Here is a 26972-nt window from a genome sequence, read left to right as displayed (position 1 = left end):
GCCGGGTAGATGTCAGTGTTGTAGGGGTGCTGGAACAGCTTGGATAGGGGTGCGGTAAGTTCTGGAGCACAGGTCTTCAGTACTATTGCTGGAATATTGTCAGGGCCCATAGCCTTTGCAGTATCCAGTGCCTTCAGTTGTTTAGTAGCTGCTGTGGCTGTCGTCCTATTAAGGATCTCAGCCCATCCCTTAAAGTTGCTGGCCCAATCCGATTGCCGGTAGCTTAGCAGTCTCAGCAGTGCCACTGGGAGAGGTGATCATTGCTGAGGCAGGCAGGAGACCTGGGGCCTAGAGCAGGTAGGTAAAGAGAAAATGTTTTAAATAAAGGGTCGAGTGCTGGAGTGGATTCCCCTTGAGGGAAATTGTTGGGGCCTGATGGGGCAGGTGGGGATGTTTGGTAGGAATATGGGATTAGTGTAGGATTAGTATAAATGGGTGGTTGATGTTCGGCACAGACTCGGTGGGCCGAAGGGCCTGTTTCAGTGCTGTATCTCTAATCTAATCTAATCTATTTCCTTGCCCACAGCTCCCTTTTTAGTTGCATAAAACATCATTTTCACCACCTTCCCCCCCCCCCCAACCCTTCCCCATCACCCCTCCACTGGGCTGCAGCTGGGAGGCTGCCTCCATTTAGCAGGTAGTCTCTTTATGTGGTGGAGTGGGCAGCCTATCTGCTTCTGGTCCCACCTATAGTAAAGTACCCCAACAACGGGACCATGTCAGGGAGCCAATCTGATGTGGTTCCCCAGCCTCCCAGGGACCAGTAAAATTCAGCCCTATGCCTCTACTTATACAGCCTGGAATCCTATATGCCTCATTAACTTCTTTATGAAGGTGCCCTGCCAGATTTAATGATGCATGTACATAAAATCCCAGGTTCCTCTACTCCTACACTCCATTAAGAATTGTATCCTTTATTTTATATTGCCTCTCCTCATCCTTCCTACCAAAATGTATCATTTCACACTTCTCTGCATTAAATTTTATCTGCCCATTCCACCAGCCTGTCCATGTCCTCTTGAAGTCTATCACTATCCTCACAGTTCACAATACGTCCAAGTTTTGTGTCATCTGCAGATTTTGAAATTGTGCTCTGAACACCCAAGTCTAGGTCATTAATATTGGTCAAGAAAAGCGGGCGATCCAACACCAGCCCCTGGGGAACGCCATATTATACCACCTTCCAGTCCAATAAACAATTGTTCACCACCACTCTGTTTCCTGTCACTCAGCAAACTTAGAATCCATGCGGCCACTGTCCCTTTTATTCCATGGGCTTTGAATTTGCTGACCAGCCTTTTATGTGGCACTTTATCAAATGCATTTTGAAAGTCCATGTAGACCATCAACCACATTACCCTCATCAACCCTCTCCGTTACCTCATCAAAAACTCAATTAACTTAGTTAAACATGACTTGCCTCTAACAAATCTGTGCCCTCGTTCCTTAATCAATCCACATTGGTCCAAGTGACAATTTTGTCACAGATTATCATCTCTTTAAAGCTTTCCCACCACAGAGGTTAAACTGACAAGCCTGTAATAACCGGATTTAGCCTTACATCCTTTTTTGAACAAGGGTGTAACATTTGAAATTCTCCAGTCCTCTGGCAGCACTCCTATATCCAAGGAAGATTGGAAGGTTATGGCCAGTGCTTCAGCAATTTCCACCCTTCTGTCAGTATCCTCAGATGCATCTCATCCGGTTCTAGTTACTTATCAACTTTAAGTACAGCTAGCCTTTCTAATACCTCCTCTTTATCAATTTTTAGCCCATCCAGTGTCTCAACTACCTCTTCCACTATGACTTTGGCAGCAGCATCTTCCTTGGTAAAGACAGATGCAAAGTATTCATTTAATATCCCAGCCATGTCCTCTGCCTCCATGCATAAATCCCCTTTTTTAACCCTAATTGGCCCATCCCTCATTTTACTATTACTATTTTGCTATTTATATGCCTATAGAAGGCTTGGATTCCCTTTTATGTTACCTGCCAATCTCTTCTCATATTTTTTGTTTGCTTCTCATTTATTTTTTCACTTCCCATCTAAACTTTCTATATTCATCCTGGTTCTCAAATATATTATCAACATGACTTCTGTCATATGCACCTGTTTTCTGCTTCATCTTACTCTATCTCTGGCTTTGTTCGTCCTACTTTTTCCTCCTTGTGGGAATGTACCTCAGCTGTACCTGAACCATCTCCTCTTTGAAGCCCATTGTTCCATTACAGCTTTGCCTGCCAATCTTTGATTCTGATTTACCTGGGCCAGATACATTCTCTCCACACTGAAATTGGCTCTCCTCCAATTAATCATTTTTACTCTGGATTCCTCCTTGCCCTTTTTCTATAGCTAACCTAAACCTCATGACGCCATGATCACTGTTCCCTAAATGTTCCACTACTGACACATTGTCCACTTGAGCCACCTCATTCCCCAGAACCAGATCCAGCAATGCCTCCTTCCTCATTGGACTGGAAACATACTGATGTAGAAAATTCTCCTGAAGACACTTCAGAAACTCGTAACCAATTCTGCCCTTTACAATATTACTATCCCAGTCTATATTAGGATAATTATTAATTATAACTACTCTAAAGTTTTTGCACCTCTCTGTAATTTCCTTCCAAACTTGTTCGTCTTTATATCTGTCCCACTAGTCAATGGCCTATAGAATAAACCCAGTACTGTCAATGGTACCTCTATTGTTTCTTAGCTGTGACCAAACAGATTCGGTCTTTAACTCCTCCTAGGACATCTTCTCTACAACATTGTAATATTCTCCTTCAATACTGCCACCCCTCCTCCTTTCTTTCCTTCCCTATCTTTCCAGAACACTGTATCCAGGAATATTTAATACCCAGTCCAGCTCTTTTTTGAGCTAGGTCTCCATTCTCACCACAATCATATTCCCACGTGGCTATCTGCACCACCAGCTCACCAACTTTATTTACCACACTCTGCAGGTTCACAAACATGCAGTGTAAACTTAATTTAGACCTTATTGCATTCCCTCTTACCTTGGCCCCAGCAAATGCCTTACAATTTCTTAATCTAGTGCTCGCTGTCTTTCCCAGTCCTTTGTGCACCTTGGTTTTTTCCTTTCTAATGATCCATCCTGGTTTCCATTCCTCTGCCAATTTAGTTTAAATGCTCCTCAACAGCACGAGCAAACCACCCCAGCAGGACATTGGGCCAGGCCCAGTTGAAGTGCAACCCATTTGGCCTGTCCAGTTCCCACTGTCCCCAGAACCTGTCCCAAGAATCTAAAGCCCTCCCTCCTGCACCATCTCTCCAGCCACACATTCATCTGCTCTATCCTCCTATTTCTGTACTCACTAGCGCATGGTACCGTGAGTAATCTGGAGATCACCTTTGAAGTCCTGCTTGCTAGTGTCCTTCCTAGCTCCCTGAAATCTGCCTGGCAGGACCTCCTCCCTCTTTTTACCTGTGTTAGTGCTAATATGGACCACAACTGCTGGCTATTCACCCTCCCCCCTCAGTGCTCTGCAGCCACTCAGCGATAACCTTGACCTTGGCACCAGGGAGGCAACATACCATCCTGGATACATATCTGTGGCCGCAGAAATGGTTGTCTGTTCCCCTTACTATTTAAACGCCTATCACGATCACTTTCCCATTCTCTCTCCTACCCTGCTGTACAGCTGAGCCAGCCAAGGTACTACAGATTTAGCTGTGACTGCACTCCCTAGAGGAACCATCTCTTTCAGCTGTATTCAGAATTGAATACTGATTGGAGAGCTAGATGCACTCAGGGGACTCTTGCACTACCTGCCTGGTCCTTCTTGATCATCTGTCTGGAGGCAATCAATTCCCCCTTTGCCTGCAATCTCTAAAGCTGTGGGGTGACCACATCCAGAAACATTCTATCCACAAAACTCAACCTTGCAGATACACCAGTGACTCCAGCTGCTGCTCAAGCTACAAAACATGGAGTTCAAGCTGCTCCAGCTGATGACATTTCTGTACATGTGGGTGTCCAGGATGAGAAGCATCCTGCAGTTTCCACATGGAACAGGATGTGCACTCCAGGGGAATGAAATGCCCCATGTCTCTATTTGAGACAATTAACTGACTTAATATAAATAAGCTGAAGACTTAAATGAATAAAGAATCCCCAGCTACTCACCCATCATTTGATTCCCTTGTGCTGACATCACTTTATTTTAGAGGGAGGTTAACTTAAATGTTTTACTTAACTTCCATTTTCTCTATCTCAGATTTGAAGTTACTGAAAAAAATTCAGAACATTTCAGTGTTACAAACATCTGCTCTCCCTGTGTTCCCGGGTCAATGCTGCTCTTTTTATCCTCGCTGTGTTCTCAGGCTGCCACAGTTCTCGTGAATTTTGTCTTGTTTCCAATACAAAGAAATGTTGGGACCATCTGTTTAAAGTTTTAGTGACTGGATGGTGTTGTACATCAGTTGATAACTGTACCAGTTTAAATCATCCTTCAGAATATCAAGACACAACTGTGCAGCAGCACCAGTTGGGTGGGTTTGGAGCAATGACAAAATGATCTCAAATAAAGAAAAGCCTGACCTAATACTTTATTTTACTCTTTCATGGGATGTGGGCATTGCTGGCAAGGCCAGCAAAAGCATATATAAAGCAGTAAAATTTGTAGTAAATAATTAATAATGGAAAATAGAGAGATGGCAGATGAATTGAACAGGTATTTTGCATCGGACTTCACTATCGAGGATACAAGCAATATCCCAGAAATAGCTATAAATCAGGAAATGGAAGAGAGGGAGGAACTCAAGAAAATTACAATCACCAGGGAAGTACTGAGCAAATTGTTGGAGCTGCGGGCTGACAAGTCCCCAGGTCCAAATGGACTTCATCCGAGAGTCTTAAAAGAAATGGCAAGTGAGATAGTTGATGCATTGGGTTTTAATTTTCCAAAATTCCCTAGATTCGGGGAAGGTTCCATTAGATTGGAAAATAGTGAATGTAACTCATTTATTGCTAAAGGGAGGGAGACAGAAAGCAGGAAACTACAGATCTACTAACTTAACATCTGTCATAGGGAAAACGTGAGACGTTATTATTGGAGATGTTAGAGGGCACTTAGAAAAATTCTATGTAATCAGGCAGAGTCAACATGGTTTTGTGAAAGGGAAATCATATTTAACCAATTTATTGGAGTTCTTTGAAGAAGTAACATGTGCTGTGGATAAAGGTTGATGTATTGTACCTAGATTTCCAGAAGGCATTTGATAAGGTGCCACATCAAAGGTTATTGCAAAACATAAAAGCTCATGGTATAGGGGGTAACATTTTGGCACGGACAGAAGATTGGCTAGCTAACAGGAAACAGTAGGCATAAATGGGTCATTTTCTGGTTGGCAAGATATGAGTGGTGTGCCACAGGGATCTGTGCTGGGGCCTCAACTTTTTACAAATTATGTGACTTGGATGAAGGGTCTGAAGGTATAGTTGCTAAATTTTGCTGATGACACAAAGATAGGTAGGAAAGTAAGTTGTGAAGAGGACATAAGAAGGCTACAAAGGGATATAGATAGGTTAAGTGAGTGGGCAAAGTTCGAGTGAATGGAGTATAATGTGGGAAAATGTGAAATTGTCCATTTTGGCAGGAAGAATAAAGAAGCATATCTAAATGGTGAGAGATTGCAGGGCTCTGACGCAAAGGGATCTGGGCGTCCTAGTGCATGAATCACAAAGATATGCAGATGCAGCAAGTAATTAGGAAACCTAATAGAATGTTATTTATTGTAAGGGAAATTGTATAGAAAAGTAGGGAGGTTATGCTTCAGTTATACAGAGCATTGGTGATACCACATCTGCAGTACTGTGTACAGTATTGGTCTTATTTAAGTAAGGATGTAAATGCATTGGAAGCTGTTCAGAGAAGGTTTACTAGACTAATATCTGGAATGGGTGGGTTGTCTTATGAGGAAAGGTTGGAAAGGCTAGGCTTGTATCTGCTGGAGTTTACAAGAGTAAGAGATTACTTGATTGAAACATATAAGATCCAGAGGGGTCTTGACAGGGTGGACGTGGAAAGGATGTTTTCTCGTCTGAGAATCTAGAACTAGGGGTCACTGTTTAAAATTAAGGGGTTGCCCATTTAAGACAGATGAGGAAAAAATGTTGAGGGTTGTGAGTCTTTAGAACTCTTTTCCTCAAAACAGTAGAAGCAGAGTCTTTGAATATTTTTAAGGCAGAGGTAGATAGATTCTTGATAAACAAAGGGGTCAAAGGTTATTGGGAGTAGTCAGGAATGTGGAGTCGAGGTTGCAATCAGATCAGCCAGGATCTTATTGAATGGCGAGCAGGCTTGAGGAGCTGAATGGCCTACTCCTGCTCCTAATTCATGTGTTCATATGTTCGCATGTTCAGCAGGTGTCTGTTGGACTGTTTAAAAACTAAACAGTGACCTAAATATACCAGGGCCTGGTCTTGTCAGACAAAATGGACACTTGAGGACAAAGATTCCCACCACCAAATACATCTTGCCTTTGTACAATCTATGTTCCCACTGCTCTTAATGGATTGTTCTAGTGGTGATCTAACATTGAACATGAGCCACGTCCTCTGCTTATATGGTTATTTTATTCTGAAGGATTAGTTAATTTAATAATTGAACAATGTTATTTAATGGATATTTCTGCATTGTATCTTCTGTAACACAGATTAAAGGAACCTTTAGTTTTCACAATTTAAGTAGTTGAGAGAGAGAGAGAATTTAGATTTATGCAGCAGACATTGATGGTGCTCTATCCCATGATGTTATGAACCCATTAGGGACCATTAACTTTTAAAAAGAGTAAGTCGAATTTCCAGTTATTACTGCGAATTATGCAACAAGATTTCATGTTTTAAACAAAAACTTTACTGTACAAGAGTTAAACAAAGCGAAGCACTACAACTTAACACTACAATTTGGAAACACTTGTACTTTAATCTTAAAATATTAACAGCACATTCCTGTTTGATGTTTACTTCCACTCCAAAAGTTCCCCTGTACATTACAGGATCTAGGCAATTTGTTTACTTTTTTTCCTGGGACCAATCCAAAGTGTACTACAGCTCTTAGGAATTCACTTCAATTCCTTAGTTTCTCAGTTATCTTTCAGGGTATGAGATCACCTCCCAAATCTGAACTTCCCAGCTTGAGCATGGGCCTGCCTCAAAACAGAAACACCTCTGGCTCCTGATGGCCTCTTTGCTCCTAATCCGACTTCCAAAAGCCAACTGCTTTCTCTGACAAACAGCCTGTGTCCAACAGCTTTCCAAAATCAACTCCATCTGCCGGCAAGCACATATATCAAAACACCACAGGCACCCCCTGAATCATTTATCTCTATAGCAATGTGTTAGATGTAGGATGTCCCAGATAACAAGTTAAGCTAATTACCTCCAACTTCCAAAATATCTTTGATTTCTGATATTCATATGAATAATTGATATTACTAACAATGACAGAGCAATTTCTTCTAAACTTTCTGGTTCCAACTGCCCAACTAAATGAGCCCACCTGTAGTTTTATGGCTCTCACCTCTCTAACTCTGTTTCTGTATGCACTCATGGACAGACTTTTAAACTTTAAATTTTTGCTTGGTTCTGGGCAATCATATGGATAATCCAAACCCCCAATTGCGGCAGCTGCAGACATACCATCTCCAAGACGTTCAGAGGTTCCCATTGTTTAGGGTCTTCACACTTTCCAATATGACTTTATTAAATAAACATTGGCAACCCTTTGATTTATAACCACCCTACATTTGTTTGCCAGCTTCTCAAATCAGGTGTTTTCATTTGTCTTGCTTTAAAAACAATTTAATTCCCAAATTTAAAGTTACCTCTAGAAAATTAATTCACAAACTGTGAATTAGATGATCGTAACAAGGTGATAGGACAATGCCTATGATTATCCCACATACTGAGGTTGCAGGAGAGATGGATGTGCCAAGCAGTCCACTAGCTGCTTCCTCAGAAGGAGATTGAGTTACTGAAAACAATCAGAATTGTTACAGTGCAGAAGGAGACCATTCAGCCCATTGTGTCTGCAGCAGCTCTCCAAATGAGCAATTCACTCAGTTCCATTCTCCCACCTTCTCCCTGTAACTCTGTACATTCTTTCCTTTCATTTAACAGTCTAATTCCCTTTAGAATGCTTCAATTGAACCTGCATCCGCCACACTCAGGCAGTGCATTCCAGACCTTAACCACTCTCTGCGTGAAAGTTTTTCCTCAAGTCACTTTTGCTTCTCTTACCAAATACTTTAAATCTGTTCCCTTTTGTGCTCGATCCTTTCATGAGTGGGAACAGTTTCTCTCTATCTACTCTGTCCAGACCCCTCCATGATTTTGAATACCTCTATCAAATCACCTCTCAGCCTTCTCTTCTCCAAGGAAACCAGTCCTAACTTCTCCAATTTATCTTCATAACTGGTTCCAGGGATGAAGATCTTCATTCTCATGAATCTTTTCTATACTCTCTCCAATGCCCTCCGATCTTTCCTAAAATGCAGCGCCCAGAACCAGAGAAAATACTCGAGTTGAAACCAAACTAATGTCTTTTACAAGTTCAACATAATTTTCTTGCTATAATAAAAGCAAAATACTGTGGATGCTGGAAATCTGAAATAAAAACAAGAAATGCTGGAAATACTCAGCAGGTCTGGCAGCATCAGGAGAGAGAAGCCGAGTTAACGTTTCAGGTCAATGACCCTTCAGAACTGGCAAATATTAGAAATGTGAAAGGTTATAAGCAAGTAAAGTGGGGGTGGGGCAAGAGATAACAAAGGAGAAGGTGAGATATGTCTAACATTCCTTGTTCCAGTCCTACTCTGGCCCCCTCCCCCAACTCTCTTTCCAGTACATTGATGATGGTATCGGTGCCGTTTCCTGCTCTGGCCCTGAACTGGAAAACTTTATCAACTTTACTTCTAATTTCCATCCTTCTCTCTCCTTTACATGGTCCATCTCCAACATTTCCTTCCCTTCCTCGACTTCTGTTTCCATCTCTGGGGATAGACTGTCTACTAATATCCATTATAAGCCCACTGACTCCCACAGCTACCTCAACTACACTTCTTCACACCCTACCTCCTGTAAGGACTCCATTCCATTCTCCAAGTTTCTCCATCTGCTCGGAATGATGCTACCTTCCATGACGGCGCTTCTGATATGTCTTCCTTTTTACTCAACCAAGGATTTCCCCCCCCCCCCACTGTGGTTGGCAGGGCCCTCAACTGTGTCTGGACCATTTCCAGCATCTCTACCCTCACCCCTTCCCCTCCCTCCCCAGGACCGTGACAGGGTTCCCCTTGTCCTCACTTTCCACCCCAACAGCCTCCATATTCAAAGGATCATCCTCCGCCACTACCAAACGCATCTTCTTCCCCTCCCTGCCTCTGTCAGCATTCCGAAGGGATCATTCCCTCCGTGACACCCTTGTCCACTCCTCCACTACCCCCACCACCATCCCCTTCCCACGGTACCTTTCCCTGCAATTGCAGGAGGTGTAATACCTGCCCATTTACCACCTCTTTCCTCACTATCCCAGGCCCCAAACACTCCTTTCAAGTGAAGCAGCAATTTACTTGTACTTTCACTGTAATATACTGTATTTGCTGCTCTCAATGTGGTCTTCTATACATTGGGGAGACCAAACGCAGACTGGGTGACCACTTTGCGGAACACCTCCACTCAGTCCGAAAGCATGACCCCAAGCTTCCGGTTGCTTGTCATTTCAACACTTTCTGCTCCCCACCCCCCCCACTGCTCTCATGCTGACATCTCTGTCCTGGGATTGCTGCAGCGTTCCACTGAACATCAATGCAAGCTTGAGGAACAGCATCTCATTTACCGATTAGGCACACTACAGCCTGCTGGACTGAATAATTACAGAGCATGATGGGGGGGCCCCCCATTTTACTTTTATTTTTAGTTATTTTTTCTTTTTGATATATTTTTTGTTTTATTTTAGTTCAGTTTGCTTACCCACTTTTTTTCATGTTTGTACTTGTGGCTGTTCAGTTTTCAGTCCATTAACACCCTATCTGTACTCATGCTTTGTCTTTCATCACACCATTAATATAATTGTTTGCCTTTGCTCCACGACCTTCTGGACAGTTATTCTTTGTGACCTTGTCCTGTCTACACTTTCTCCGTTGTCTCTTGCCCCACCCCCACTTTACTTGCTTAAAACCTTTCACATTTCTAATATTTGCCAGTTCTGAAGAAGGGTCACCGACCTGGAACGTTAACTCTGCTTCTCTCTCCACGGATGCTTCCAGACCTGCTGAGTATTTCCAGCATTTCTTGTTTTTATAACTTTCTTGCTCTTGTACTCTATGCCCCTATTAATAAAGCTCAGGATACTGTATGTTTTATTAACTACTCTCTCAAACTGTCTTGCCACCTTCAATGATTTATGCACATATACACCCAGGTCCCTCTGCTCCTGCACCCCCTTTAGAATTGTACCCTTTATCTTATATTGTCTCCATGTTCTTCCTAGCAAAATGAATCACTTCACATTTCTCTGCATTGAACAGAAAAATGTGAAGTGATTCATTTTGGTAGGAAGAACATGGAGAAGCAATATAAAATGAAGGGTACAATTCTAAAGGGGGTGCAGGAGCAGAGGGACCTGTGTAAGACTTTAGTATATATCCCATAGGCCATAGACTGTAGTATACATCCCATAAGCCAGTTGCAGAGCACCATCAAGATACTGTACTTGCCTAACAATATCTGATGGATTACAGGGTTGGTATACTGCTATTCAGCTCTTATCTTTATAGATTTCATGTAGCCTTTTGTTATATATAAAAAAAAAAAGCCTACAGAACTGGTGTCACATTCACTGATATAATCATGAAAGTAGGCTGATGTGAAACTAAAGCCATGTGAATTTGTTGCTGAGGTCCCTCCCAAAACAAAAATGACAGATTTCGACCTGACAAGTGGGAGTGATACTGCTCAATGTGTCTGATTTCTGAAACCACATCAGGAAAATAATCTGCAAAATATTTGCTTGACTTTTCTTTCCCTGTGTTTTGTTTAAATCACTCAGTTCATGAATTATGCTAAGTTGTTATAGAAATATGTTGAAGTGACTAGCAGCAACCCCCAGAAACAACGCTAAATGCCAAGCAGACGTCTCTCTCCCTTTCTGTTTATATTGAGTGAACATAAACCTTGTACTGATATCAAGAAAAAGATTTTTAAAAGGCAGGTAAGTGAATGAATGGAAAATGGGAAACACAAGTTTTGGGAAAGTGATAAACAATGTGTTGCCTTTTAACCTGGATACATAAGAATGCAGATCTTTCATTAACACTGTTGGTTTGATGCAGAATGTTCTGGTGAACTGGGTTGGCTTTCTTTTTCAGTGGAACACAACTTGGGCTGCTGAATGGCACTGTCCAAACACTCATACTTGTACTTGAAGAGTAAAATTTATAGCAAACACCTTGCTTGTCGAAACTGGGGTAACTCATGACTGACTAGTGTTTTCTTTGTACTGAAATAAAATAGACAGAAAAGATTATGCTTTACAGCAGAGCATCAGCAGTTTCAAACTCTGGAGGTTGAATGGATTTTAATGGATCTTGAATGGGTCCTATTGGAATTGATCCTTTGGATGTTAAATCTTTTAGCATATGAACGTCCCCAAAGCTGTACCCCAGCCATAGAGCAATGGGCTCCCATTTAGAGTACAGCCACATTAAAATGCCAACAAGGACTGCTGTTTGCTATCCTAGATGAATGTGCTTGAATAGATTTTAACTGGGTTAGTAAGAGCCTTTCATGTGATGAAACAGTTCCATGTCAGAGGAGAAAATACAGGGAAACCAGTACCAACCATTTAAATAGGACCTCCTGTCAGATCAAGTAGCATAATGAGAGCAACCATAAGAAATTGCTCAATCTCACTTTCTGTTTCTGGGGAAAAAATCAGAAGCAGAGAGAAAGGTGAAAAAGGAGAGAAGGATATTGAAAAAATGTAAAATATTTTTATGCTCTTTCAGATCATGGCTATGCCTCCGGTCCCTGCACAGGTTCTGACAATGGCTATCCATCTGTTTTTGGCTGGAACCATTCATGGAGGTGCCTACTATCAAATGAAGCAGATTCCGCAGCAGATTCCACAGATGCAAGTGCACGGACAAGTCCCACACATGATGCATCTCAGGAAAGAGGGACCTCATATGCAGCACTTGGGCAAGGAGGTGCCACACATGCCAGTGTATCGAAAGGATTTGCCATATATGCACCGCTATGGAAAAGATGTTCCTCAAATGCATGTCCTTGGAAAAGATGTGATGCCTCGGAAGGAAGCAAAGGGTAAACAATTAATGTCAAATTTTCATTTTGTATGACAGAGCAGGAAGATCACAAATTCAATCTCTGAACTGCATTATTAATCAATGTCTGCCAAGTCAGTGATCGTGCAGAGTTGGAATTGTGAATAAAACTATTCAACTAAAGTATTAAGTCTGACAGGGTCCCTATGGAGTGGGATGCATAATTAACCTCTACTACTAGGACAGAAGGACAATGAAAGTCATATGAGGGATTCAAAGAACAATGGAGAGAGCCATGAGGCTGATCCCTCCTGCAAGAGGTTTGAGTTATGAGGAATGATCACAAACTTCAGCAGCTTTCAACCTGGAATGGAGGTATCTGAGAGGCAATCTTTTTGAATATTATTTTATATTAAATAGTGAAAGGAGGGCAGGTTCAAACTAGTAAAAGGCAACTTTAAGGCTGATATCAGAGGGGTCTTTTTTACAGAAGGAGCTATCAACATGTGGAATATAGACTTTCAAATAGATCTGTGGAGGAGAAATGCTCCAGAATCATTTTAAAAACAATTAGATGCTGCAGCGGAGGACAGTCTAGAGTGGTATGTGTCCACTTGGGTCCAATTGTCCCCTTGCTCTCAAAATCTGCTTGATCTGAATACTGCACATGGTCTTAACACCCTGGACTCAATATTGATCCCCATCAAGACAGGTGAGAGAGTTGGGGGTGTTATTTAAAAAAAAAAAAAAAAATGGGGAACATGCCCCCAACCCGCGTATACGCCCATTGTTGTTTTTACAGTGTTGGGTTTTAGGGCATCCAAGCGTCCTGCTGTGGAGGGGCACTTCATTAATATATTTAAATCAGGCTCCCATTGCACAAGTGGGAGCCTGATTTAAATTTAACAGTTGCTACATGGGTTTCCGAGGGCCCTGGAAACCTGGAAGTGAAACATAGCTTCTTCACTCGGCATCACCAGACTAAGTACCTTTTCCAACAATCCATGCGTGTATGGAGGATCTCTGCATTGCCTGGCATTTCCAGCCACCCCCATACACTCCCCACCACTCTAAATATTGGGGCCCATGTTTGCAATATCATAGACTGACTAGTAGGTATATAAATATTAAGGAAACCATAACAAAGGGTTAATGGGACGTACCTCAGAACACTGAGGAAGACTGCAGTGGTTCAAGAAGGCAGCTCACCACCACCTTCTCAAAGGCAATTATTATAGATGGGCAACAAATGCTGGCCTTGCCAGTAACACCCACATCACATGAAATGAATTAAAAAACCACTCTCCACCACTCTGCTATGGGACCCAACTTAGCATAATTAAATAACATATTTGCATGAATTAAAATATAAACGGTAGTGATCTTACCTTCAGTTCCCAATCCTCAGCGTGAGGAGCCGCACTCACGCACCTTCTCTTTCTCTTCCAGGGAAAGCTGATGCCACTGAGGTGCGGAAGGGGTGAACTCTGATGGGTATGATGGGGGGAAGGGGTGAACTCTGCACTCTGATGGGTGCCAGGGAGGGGTGAACTCTGCTTTATGATGTACTGTTTGCAGGGCTGGCAGCATTTTGAAAATGGCGCCAGCACCTGCTTCTTCAACAGGTGATGCCGTGAATGGTGTTGGCGAGGCTGCCCTCACCACATGATTGGTTAGGGTGGCTGCTGTGAATATGTAAAATGGCCGCCCGCCATGTAATCGCGTCAGCCTGTTGGCACAGGTCCCATGTTCTGTGCCTGCTGTCAGGAATACAAAATCCAGCCCAAGGTGTCTGCAACAAGATATAGATGGTGAGTGGGCAATAACAAATGGAGTATAATGTGGGAAAATGTGAGCTTGTGCATTTTGATGGGAAGAACAGAAAAGCTGAATATTATATACATGGAGAGAGTCTGCAGAATGCTGCAGTACAGAGATCTGGATGTCCTTGTACATGAATCCAAGTTAGCATGCATGTACTGCAAGTAATTAGGAAGGCAAATGCTGGCTTTTATTCCAAGGGAGATAGAGTATTAAAAGTAGGGAAGTCTTGCTACAACTGTACAGAGCATTGGTGAGACTGCATCTAAAGTACTACGTACAGTTTTGATCTCCTTACTTAAAGAAGGATATACTTGCATTGGAAGCAGTTCAGAGAAGGTTCACTAGGCTGATTCCTGGATGAAGGAGTTATCTTATGAGGAAAGGATGAGCAGGTTGGGCTTAAACTCATTGGAGTTTAGAAGAATGAGAGGTGTTCTTATTGAAGCATATAAGATTCTGAGGGGGCTTAACAGGGTAAATGCTTAGACTGTTTCCCCTCATTGGGGTATCTAGAACTAGGGGGCACAGTTTCAAAATAAGGGGTCTTCTATTTAAGATGGAGATGAAGGTGAATTTCTTCTGAGGGTCGTTAATTCTGGAATTCTCTTCCCCAGAAAGCAGTGGAGGCTGGGTCATTGAATATATTCAAAGCTGAGTTAGACAGATTTTTGAACTACAAGGGAGTCTAGGGTTATGGGAGGCAGGCAGGAAAGTGGAATTAAGACCACTATCAGATCAGCTGATCTTATTAAATGGCAAAGCAGACGCGGGGGGGGGCCAAATGGCCTACTCCTGCTCCTATTTCTTATGATCTTAGTAGAGGTGATAATCATAGTCTTCCAACATTTTTTAGAAACAGGAATTGCCCCAAAGAACTGGAGACAGTGACTGTTATACTGCAGTCCACAAACAGGAAAATGGATATGGAACAACTAGTCTCAAGAGGAGGCAGTGGTGTAGTGGTATTGTCACTGGACTAGTAACCCAGAGACCCAGGGTATTGCTCTGAAGACATAGGTTCAAATCCCACCACAGCAGAAGGTGGAATTTGAATTCAATTAATAAATCTGAATTAAAAGCTAGTCTAATGATGGCCATGAAACCATTGTCAATTGTTGTAAAAACCATCTGGTTTACTAATTTCCTTTAGGGAAGGAAATCTGCTGTCCTTACCTGGTCTGGCCTACATGTGACTCCAGACCCACAGCAATGTGGTTGACTCTTACATGCCCTCTGAAATGGGCAAGCCATTCAGTTGTATCTAACTGCTACAAAGTCAATAAAAAGGAATGAAACTGGACGGACCACCCAACATCGACCTAAGCACTGGAAACGACAACGGCAAACCAAACCCTGTCGACCCTGCAAAGTCCTCCTTACTAACATCTGGGGGCTTGTCCAAAATCAGGAGAGCTGTCCCACAGACTAGTCAAACAGCCTGACATAGTCATACTCACAGAATCATACCTTACAGACAACGTCCCAGACACTGCCATCACCATCCCCGGGTATGTCCTATCCCATCGGCAGGACAGACCCACCAGAGGTGGTGGCACAGTGGTATGCAGTAGGGAGGGAGTTGCCCTGGGAGTCCTCAATCTACTCCGGACCCCATGAAGTCTCATGGCATCAGATCAAACATGGACAAGGAAACCTCCTACTGATTGCCACCTACTGCCCTCCCTCAGCTGATGAGTCAATACTCCTCCATGTTGAACAGTACTTGGAGGAAGCACTGAGGGTGGCGAGGGCACAGAATGTACTCTGGGTGGGGGACTACACTGTCATCACCAAGAGTGGCTCGGTAGCACCACTACTGACCGAGCTGGCCGAGTCCTAAAGGACATATCTGCTAGACTGGGTATGAGGCAGGTGGTGAGGGAACCAACAAGAGGGGAAAACATACTTGACCTCGTCCTCACAAATCTGCCTGCTGCAGATGCATCTGTCCATGGCAGTATTGGTAAGAGTGACCACTGCACAGTCCTTGTGGAGACTAAGTCCCACCTTCACATTGAGGATACCTTCCATTGTGTTGTGTGGCACTACCACCATGCTAAATGGGATAGATTTCGAACAAATCTAGCAATGCAAAACTGGGCATCCAGTTTTGGACGCTGTGGGCCATCAGCAGAATTGTACTCAACCACAATCTGTAACCTCATGGCCCAGCATAACCCCCACTCTACCATTACCATCAAACCAGGAGACCAACCCTGGTTCAATGAAGAGTGCAGGAGGGCATGCCAGGAGCAGCACCAGGCATATCTCAATGAGGTGTCAACCTGGTGAAGCAACAACACAGGACTATCTGCATGCCAAACTGTGTAAGCAGCATGCAATAGACAGAGCTAAGCGATCCCTTAACCAAAGGATCAGATCTAAGCTCTGCAGTCCTCCCACATCCAGCTGTGAATGGTGGTGGACAATTAAACAACTAACTGGAGGAGGTGGCTCCACAAATATCCCCATCCTCAATGATGGGGGAGCCCAGCATATCAGTGCGAAAGATAAGGCTGAAGCGTTAGAAGCAATCTTCAGCCAGAAGTGCTAAGTTGATGATCTATCTTGGCCTCCTCCTGAGGTCCCCAGCATCACAGATGCCAGACTTCAGCCAATTCGATTCACTCAGCGTGATATCAAGAAACGACTGAAGGCACTGGATACTGCAAAAGCTATGGGCCCTGACAATAGTCCGGCAATACTACTGAAGACCTGTGCTCCAGAACTTGCCGCGCCCCTAGCCAAGCTGTTCCAGTACAGCTACAACACTGGCATCTCCCCTGCAATGTGGAAAATTGCCCAGGTCTGTACATAAAAAGTAGGACAAGTCCAACCCGAACACTTACCGCCCCATCAGCCTACTCTCCATCAGTAAAGTGATGGAAGGTGTCATCAACAGTGCCATCAAGTGGCACTTGCTTTGCAATAACCTGCTCAGTGACGCTCAGTTTGGGTTCCGCCAGGGCCACTCAGCTCCTGACCTCATTACAACCTTGGTTCAAACATGGACAAAAGAGCTGAACTCAAGAGGTGAGATGAGAGTGACAGCCCTTGACATCAAGGCAGCATTTGACTGGGTATGGCATCAAGGAGCCCCAGCAAAACCGAGGTCAATGGGAATCAGGGGGAAAACCCTCCACTGGCTGGAGTCAAACCTAGTGCAAAGGAAGATGGTTGTGGTTGTTGGAGGTCAATCATCTGAGCTCCAGGACATCACGGCAGGTGTTCCTCAGTGTAGCGTCCTAGGCCCAACCCTCTTCAGCTGCTTCGTCAGGAGTTAAGAGGGCTAAAAGGGGTCATGAAATATCTTGAGCAAACAGGGTTAAGGAAAATCCCAAAGCCTTTTATTCATATATAAAGAGCAAGAGGGTAACTAGAGAAAGGATTGGCCCACTCAAGGACAAAGGAGGAAAGTTATGCGTGGAGTCAGAGAAAATGGGTGAGATTCTAAACGAGTACTTTGCATCGGTATTCACCGAGGAGAGGGACATGACTGATGTTGAGGTTAGGGACAGATGTTTGATTACTCTAGGTCAAGTCGGCATAAGGAGGGAGGAAGTGTTGGGTATTCTAAAAGGCATTAAGGTGGACAAGTCCCCAGGTCCGGATGGGATCTATCCCAGGTTACTGTGGGAAGTGAGAGAGGAAATAGCTGGGGCCTGAACAATCATCTTTGCAACATCCTTAAACACGGGTGAGGTCCCGGAGGACTGGAGAATTGCTAATGTTGTTTCCTTGTTTAAGAAGGGTAGCAGGGATAATCCAGGTAATTATAGACCGGTGAGCCAGACGTCAGTGGTAGGGAAGCTGCTGGAGAAGATACTGAGGGATAGGATCTATTCCCATCTGGAAGAAAATGGGCTTATCAGTGATGGGCAACATGGTTTTGTGCAGGGAAGGTCATGTCTTACCAACTTAATAGAATTCTTTGAGGAAGTGACAAAGTTGATTGAGGGAAGGGCTGTCGATGTCATATACATGGACTTCAGTAAGGCGTTTGATAAGGTTCCCCATGGTAGGCTGATGGAGAAAGTGAAGGCGCATGGGGTCCAAGGTGTACTAGCTAGATGGATAAAGAACTGGCTGGGCAACAGGAGACAGAGTAGCAGTGGAAGGGAGTTTCTCAAAATGGAGACGTGTAACCAGTGGTGTTCCACAGGGATCCGTGCTGGGACCACTGTTTGTGATATACATAAATGATTTGGAGGAAAGTATAGGTGGTCTGATTAGCAAGTTTGCAGACGACACTAAGATTGGTGGAGTAGCAAATAGTGAAGGGGACTGTCAGAGAATACAGCAGAATATAGATAGACTGGAGAGTTGGGCAGAGAAATGGCAGATGGAGTTCAATCAGGGCAAATGCGAGGTGATGCATTTTGGAAGATCCAATTCAAGAGTGAACTATACAGTAAATGGAAAAGTCCTGGGGAAAATTGATGTCCAGAGATTTGGGTGTTCAGGTCCATTGTTCCCTGAAGGTGGCAACACAGGTCAATAGTGGTCAAGAAGGCATACGGCATGCTTTCCTTCATCGGACAGGGTATTGAGTACAAGAGTTGGCAGGTCATGTTACAGTTGTATAGGACTTTGGTTCGGCCACATTTGGAATACTGCGTGCAGTTCTGGTCGCCACATTACCAAAAGGATGTGGATGCTTTGGAGAGGGTGCAGAGGAGGTTCAGCAGGATGTTGCCTGGTATGGAGGGCACTAGCTATGAAGAGAGGTTGAGTAGATTAGGATTATTTTCATTAGAAAGACGGAGGTTGAGGGGGGACCTGATTGAGGTGTACAAAATCATGAGAGGTATAGACAGGTTGGCTAGCAAGAAGCTTTTTCCCCAGAGTGGGGGATTCAATTACTAGGGGACATGAGTTCAAAGTGAAAGGGGAAAAGTTTAGGGGGGATATGCGTGGAAAATTCTTTACGCAGAGGGTGGTGGGTGCCTGGAACGTGTTGCCAGCAGAGGTGGTAGATGTGGGCATGATAGCGTCTTTTAAGATCTATCTAGACAGATACATGAATGGGCAGGAAGTAGAGATACAGACCCTTAGAAAATAGGCGACAGGTTTAGATAGAGAATCTGGATCGGCGTAGGCTTGGAGGGCCGAAGGGCCTGTTCCTGTGCTGTAATTTTCTTTGTTCGTTCTTTGTTCTTTGACCTTCCTTCAATCATAAGGTCAGAAGTGGGGATGTTCGCTGACTGCACAATGTTCAACACCATTCGTGACTCCTCACAGACTGCTTCAGTATCTGTAGTAATGCAGCAAGACATGGATAATATCCAGGCTTGGACTGAGAAGTGGCAAGTAACATTTGCACCACAAGTGCCAGGCAATGACCATCTCCAACAAGAGAGAATCTAACCATCACCCCTTGACATTCAATGGCATTACCATCATTGAATCCCCCACTAACAACATCCTGGGGGTTACCATTGACCAGAAACTGAACTGGAGTAGCCATATAAATACTGTGGCTGCAAAAGCAGGTCAGATGCTAGGAATCCTGAGGTGAGTAACTCACCTCCTGACTCCCTAAAGCCTATCCACTATCTGCAAGGCACAAGTCAGGCGTGTGATGGAATACTCTCCACTTGCCTGGATGGGTGCAGCTCCAACAACACAAGAAGCTCGACACCATCCAGGACAAAGCAGCCCGTTTGATTGGCACCCCATCTACAAACATTCACTCCCTCCACCACTGACACAGTGGCAGCAGTATATACCATCTACAAGATGCACTGCAGCAAAGCACCTTCCAAAGCTGCAACCTCTACGAACTAGAAGGACAAGGGCAGCAACTACATGGGAACACCACCACCTGCAAGTTCCCCTCCAAGTCACACACCATCCTGACTTGGAACTATATCGCTGTTCCTTCACTGTTGCTAGGTAAAAATCCTGGAACTCCCTTCCTTCCTAACAGCACTGTAGGTATACCTACCCCAAATGGACTGCAGCGGTTCAAGAAGGCAGCTCACCACCACCTTCTCAAGGACAATTGGGGATGGGCAATAAATGCTGGCCTGGCCAGCGATGCCCACATCCCATGAATGAATAAAAAAAAAACATTGTAGGAAACCATGCTACAGGCCATATTGAAGTATAATGTTACTGAGCACTAAAAGGTATGGACAATCACATCAGGTGAAGGTTAAATTTTACTTGACTAATCAAATTCTGAGAAAAATGAGTGTATGGACAAAGGAATTGAAGTGGATGAGATTTATTTCGAGTTTCACAAACGCATTGTGAAAATTGGTGGCCATAGTGTTATATTTAAAGTGGTGGTTTGGATAGTGGGGTGGGTGGCTGAGGGATACAAAGCTGAGACGAGGAGCAAATTAATGTTATTTGACAATCTTGATTGACAAGATATAGCTAGCAGTATGTCCCAGAGATCTGTATTGGGCGCACTCCATCTTCACTGGCGGAGCAGATGGAGCACCCATTGTAGAACCTGGTCGAATTAAATTCCTCTGAATTCAGTGGAATGAAAGTCGTGCGAGTCCTACAGTAAGTGGGAAATTTAGTCCACTAGATTACCACCCAGCCAGGGAAGATAGAAATCTATTGTCAGATATAAATTATCTAGATATTATTTAAATGGTGAGAGATTGCAGAGGGATCTGGGTGTCAGAGTGCATGAATTGCAAAATGTTAGTGTGCAGGTACAGAAAGTAATTAGGAAAGTTAATAAAATGTTATAATTTATTGTGAGGGGAATTGAATACAAAAGTAGAGAGGTTATGCTTCAGTCATACAGGGCATTGGTGAGACCACATCTGGAGTACTGTATACAGTATTGGTCTCCTTATGTAAGGGAGGTTGTAAATGCGTTGGAAACAGTTCAGAGAAGGTGGACTAATACCTGGAATGGGTGGGATGTCTTATGAGGAAAGGATGGACAGGCTAGTCTTGTATCCACTGGAGTTTAGAAGAGTAACAGGAAACTTGATTGAAAAATATAAGATCCTAAGGGAATAAAAAACAAAAAGTACTAGAAACGCTCAGCAAGTCTGGCAACATCTGTGGAGAGAGAAGCAGAGTTAATGTTTCAGGTCAGTGACTTTTCATCAGAACTGGCAAAGATTAGAAATATAATTGGTTTAAGCAAATAAAGCAGGGATGGGGGACAAGTGGACAAAAGGGAAGGTGTGTGATCGGAAAGAGGGCCAGAGAGATTAACTGACCAGAAGGTCATGGGCAAAGGCAAAGAAGTGTGCTAATGGTGTGGTGAAACACAACATTAGTGCAGAGGGAGAATTAATGACAGAATAATGAGCAGCTCTAGCCAAAAGCACAAACATGAAAAAAACAGTTGGGAGGCACATGGTAAAAAAACAAAACGGAAATAAAATAAGGGCCAGTTATGCTCTGAAATTATTGAACTCCATGTTCAGTCCAGTGGCTGTAGCGTGCCTAATGGGAAAATGAGGCATTGCTCCTTGAGCTTGCGTTGATGTTCACTGGAACACTGCAGCAGGCCCAGGACACAGATGAGGGCAGGGGTTATGTTGAAATGGCAAGCAACAAGAAGCTCGGGGTCATGTTTTTGGACTGAGTGGAGATGTTTTGCAAAGTGGTCACCCAATCTGCATTTGGTCTCCCCAGTATAGAGGAGCAGTGAATGCAGTATACCAAATTGAAAGACTTACAAGTAAATCGCTGCTTCACCTGGAAGAAGCGTTTGGGGCCTTGGATAGTGAGGAGAGAGGAAGTAAAAGTGCAGGTATTACACCTCCTGCAATTGTATGGCAAGGTGCCATGGGAAGAGGATGAGGTATCGGGGGTGATGGAGGTGATGGACCAGGGTGTTGCAGAGAGAACGGTCCCTTCGGAATGCTGTCAGGGGAGGGGAAGATGCGTTTGGTGGTGGCATCACGCTGGAGATGGCGGAGGATGATCCTTTGGATGTGTAGGCTAGGGGTCACTATTTAAAAATAAGGGGTTGCCCCTTTAAGACAGATGAGGAGAAATTTTTTCTCAGGGTTGAGTCTTTGTAACTCTTGCTCAAAAGGCGGCGGGCAGAAGCAGAGTCTTTGAATATTTTTAAAGCAGTGGTAGATTCTTGATAAGCAAGTGGGTGAAAGGTTATTGGGATAGGTGGGAATGTGGAGTTGAGGTTACAATTAGGTCAGTCGTGATCTTGTTGAATGGCAGAGCAGGCTCGAGGGGCCAAGTGCTCCTAATTCGTACGTTCGTATGCAGATTTGGGCGTAGAGCGACAAGTATCAAAATATGTTGATCATTCTAAATTTAGATGCATGTCAAACTATGTGGAAGATTTCAGAACACTACAGCATTTCAGAGACAGTTTAGTTAAGCGGTCTGCAACCTGTGGCTCATTAAAAACTCGTGCAACTCCTGACCTTGATCGATTGAATCTATTTTGATAATGGCTTGTTTCATTTTTTAAAAACTTTTATTAACATTGTACTTGTGAGAAAGTATCATTCAATTAACAACTTCTTTGTTTTAAAAAAAAACTTTAAAATGTTGTTCAAATGTGTGTCTGTCTTGTTTTTTGTTATTGGCATTTGAGTAACAACATTGTGGGTTTTCAGATATTGTGTTTTTGACTGAATTTTTAAAAATGGCTCTTCAGGTTGCTGGCCCTTGGATTAGACTAATGGGTAGATACAAAGCTGAGTAAAAAAAGACAAGTGAAATCTTTTGGGGGAAAAAAGAAAAGAAAATAGGTCGATAAAACAAACTCTCAAGGGAACAGAGGAAAAGGCAGATCCAGGAGTGCTGATGCACCGATTTTTAAAAGTAGGACTACAGGTTACAAAAGCAAACAAAAAATTAAATGGGATTCTGAAGTTTCTACATAGGTGATTTGAATACAGCAACAGCAGCAAGAACTTGCACTGCATCGTGACTTTAATGTAGCAAAACATTCTAAGCCACTCCACAAACATAATCAGACCAAAATGGACACTGAGCCAAAGAAGGAATTATTGTCTGGGATGACCAAACGCTTGACCAAAGAGGTGGCTTTCAATGATGGTCTTAAAGCAGGAGAGGTAGAGAGGCAAAGGGAGTTTAAGGAGGGAATTCCACAGCATGACATTCATACTGCTGAAAGCATAGGAGCCAATGCTTGGACAAAAGTGGGAGTGGTGGGTGGCTATAAAAGAAGTTGGAGTCAGGGGAGTGGAGAGTTCAGGTGTGGTGGAATGGGGGGTTGTAGGCCTGGAGTTGGTATTAGAGACAGGACATGGCAAGGTCATGGGGATCTTAAAATTTAAAGATGAGGACGTTTAATTTGAGATATAGGAGGCACGGGAGCCAATGTAGGTCACCGAGGATAAGAGGGATATCTGTGCTTTGGATGAGGTGAAGTTTACAGACCATACAGCAGAGCACTGAAGTAATCAAGTCTGGAAGTGACAAATGCATGTGGAGGGTTTGAAGGGTAGCAGCAGAGGTGGGCAATGCTGTGGACGTGGTTTTATGCAGTCTTTGTGATCGAGAAGATATGAGGTTGGAAACCTAGCTTGGGATCAAACAGGATATTGAGGTTGAGAAAAGTCTGGTGGCCAGGAGGGGGGCAGGAGTCACCAATGAGGGTACAAAGTTTATGGTAAGAAAAGACCATAGCTTCAGTTTTAATGTTTAGTTGGAAGAAATTGCGGCACATCCAAGATTGGATGCTGGACAAGCAGTCTGACAGCACAGAAGCAGTGAAGGAGTCAAATAAGGAGGTGGGGAAGTAGAGCAGAGTGTCATTAATGTACATGGCAAGCTGACCCAAGGCTGAAAATGATCCCACCTAGGAACAGCATGTAGATGAGGAAAGGCAGGGAGCTGTTGATGAATCTATATAAGACTTTGGTTAGAACACAGTTGGAGACCTGTGTGCAGTTTTGTATACCCCATTACAGAAAGGATATTAAAGTCATGGATTTTAATTTTGATTAACTTTTAATTAACCTATGTATTTTAAACATTTATTAATTTTATCTTGAATTATGGTTTGTCCACATTTGATAAGTCTAACTGGTCTATAGTTACCAGGCTTTATTTGCTTGCTCTTCTCGAATGAAAGTGTTGCATTGGCTATTCTCTAGTCGAACAGCACAAGTTACATAATTATGGAGCAATGACAAATTGTGGCCAGAGCCTCAACTATCACCTCTCTGACTTTTTTCAGCAACTATCAGGGTCTAGTGACTTACCATCTTGAGTTCTGCTGATTATATCACAACCAAATCTTTTTCTACAGATCATTCCATCAATTGTTCATTTGTAAAAACTGATGCAAAATATTCATTTACTCTCTCTGCCATACCTTCATCCCCCACAATTAGACTCCCTTCTCATCCCTGAGTCGTCCTCCCCTCGCTTTACCTTTGTTTTAATTTTTATATGTCTGGAAAACCTAATTTTTTATTATCTGCTTGTCTTTTGTCATATTCCCCTTTAGCCTTTGCAATATTCCTTTTTCACCTCCCTAGAGAGTTACATTCTCTATAGCCTTTATGATTATCTTTAATATTGTATAAGCCCTGACTTTATTGTACACCTTTTAGAAGATTCAGTTTCGTTTAATTTCTCTAATCTTCCTACATCACGTCAATGACTACACTTCAAAAGTACTTTCATTGGCTGTAAAGTACTTTGGGACATCCTGAGGTCACAAAAGGCACTATATGAATGCATGTCTTTCACATGTTTGTTTATCTCTGGAAAGCTATACTTTAGGAATATAGGAGCAGGAGTAGGCCATTCAGCCCATTGAGCCTGCCCTGCCATTCGATCATGGCAGATCTTCCACTTCAATGCCTTTTTCCCACACTATCCTCATATCCCCTTGTGTCGTTGGTATTTAGAAATCTGTAAAATCTTTGCTTTAAACATACTCAATGACTGAGTTTCCACAGCCCTCTGGGGTAGATATTTCCAAAGAGTAAAGACATTTCCCCTCATCTCTGTCCTAAGTGACTTCCCCCTTATTTTGAAATTATGTCCCCTGGTTCCAGACTCCCCACCAAGGGGAATCATCTTAGCTGCATCTACCCTGTCTATCCCTTTTTAAGTATTTTGTAGGTTTCAATGAGATCACCTCTCATTCTTTGAAACTCTAAAGAATACAGGCCCAGTTTCCCAATCTCTCTCCACAGGAGAGTCCCACCATCCTGGGATCAAGTCTGGTGAAGCTTTGTTGCACTCCCTATATGGCAATAATCCCCTTCCTATGGTAAGGGGACCAAAACTGCACACAGTACTCCAGATGCAGTCTAACCAAGGTTCTATACAATTGAAGCCAGACTTCACTACTCCTGCACTCAAATCCTCATGCGATAAAGGCTAACATACTATTAGCCTTCTTAATTGCTTGCTGCATCTGCACGTTAGCTTTGTGTCTTATTGACAAGGACACCCAGGTCCCTATGTACACCTACACTTTCTTATCTCTTACCACTTGAAATACTCTGCACATCTGTTCCTCCTACCAAAGTGGATAACCTCAGTTTTCCACATTATATTCCATCTGGCACATTCTAGCCCACTCACTAAGTCTGTCCAAATCTCCTCGAAGTTACTTTGCATCTTCCTCATTACACACATCCCCACCCAGTTTTGTGTCATCCATGAACTTGGAAATACTACATTTGGTCCTCGCATCCAAATCATTGATTTATATTGTGAACAGCTGGGGCCCAAGTGCTGATCCCTGCGTTACCCCCACTAGTCACAGCCTGCCAATGCGAGAATGACTCATTTATTCCTACTCTCTGCTTTCTGCCTGTTAACCAATCCTTAATCCATGCCAGTATATTTCCTCCTATCCCACGTACTTTAATTTTGCTAACCTACCTCCTGTGAATCTTCTGAAAATCCAAGGTTACCATGTCCACTGACTCCCCTTTATCAATTCTGCAACTTTAATGCAACCCCCTTTTTCCTTCTTGGAATATAATTATTTGTAGTCTTTGCATCTCACTGTAAATCATAGCATTGACCTATTAATCTGTTTGCTAAATTTTCTGACAATTGATTTTGGCCAGATCACCTTTTATCTCACTGGCTTTGCTCTTTTCCATTCCAGCATCCTTATCTTTGACTCTTCATTAATCTTTCCTTTTCTTACATTGAAACTAATCACTATTTGGGGATTATTCTCCTATTCTCATTAGTTATTTGACCCATTTCATTTACCAAATCTAAACCAAGTAATGCTGCCTTCCTTTTTTGGACTAGAAACCTGCTGATCTATGAAACAGTCCTAAATGCATTCTGAAAATGAACACATGCATTATCTTTATTCCACTCTATCCTGGGAAAACTAAAATCATCCAGTATCTTGTCCTGATATACTTGCTTACCTCTCCTACATATTCTCCTGCAATTCTAGTCATGAACATTTATGTTGGATGTATTACATGGCATTAGCCACCAGAGGACTCTCATCGTTGATAATGCACCTGCTCTATTCCAAGTGTGTGACTAATTTGGAGTGATCTGATGAATATTTCATCATGGGTAAAATGATCACTAATTATTCTGACTCGCCAAAAATCAATCTTCTCCCTTTTTTGAGTTAGGAACCATTCTAAATATGAATTAACTCAGAGCATGCTTGGGTGGGGTGCATTTTAATACAGGGATAAATGTTCCATCTTGATTGTAGTGGAATGAAAATCAGGCAGGTTTTCAAACAGACAGTTGACCCATTCCACCAGCTGAAGACACAAATTCACCCTATGGTGTCTGGTGTAAAACTAAGATACATAATTCTGTACACTAGACTTCCTCCAACTCCTGTATGTTACACAGTGAAACATTATAATGGTGCCAAAGCATTGTCCATCATAATTAAAAGAAA

General features: G+C 43.0%; 1 protein-coding gene across 2 annotated transcripts in view; it reads left to right on the top strand.

Annotated features, from left to right (window-relative positions):
* Positions 1-26972, top strand: part of LOC137374614 (collagen alpha-1(VIII) chain-like) — a 242456-nt gene that overhangs the window by 187788 nt on the left and 27696 nt on the right. For both annotated transcript variants that reach the window (XM_068040999.1, XM_068040998.1), the window contains exon 4: positions 12035-12350. In XM_068040999.1, coding sequence (XP_067897100.1) covers positions 12038-12350 — 313 coding nt within the window. In that variant the 5' untranslated portion in view covers positions 12035-12037. The remainder of the gene's footprint in view (positions 1-12034; positions 12351-26972) is intronic.

Source organism: Heterodontus francisci, chromosome 10 (assembly GCF_036365525.1).
Source record: "Heterodontus francisci isolate sHetFra1 chromosome 10, sHetFra1.hap1, whole genome shotgun sequence".
In the NCBI taxonomy this organism is placed as follows: domain Eukaryota; kingdom Metazoa; phylum Chordata; class Chondrichthyes; order Heterodontiformes; family Heterodontidae; genus Heterodontus; species Heterodontus francisci.
This window is presented reverse-complemented; position numbering and strand designations above follow the sequence as displayed.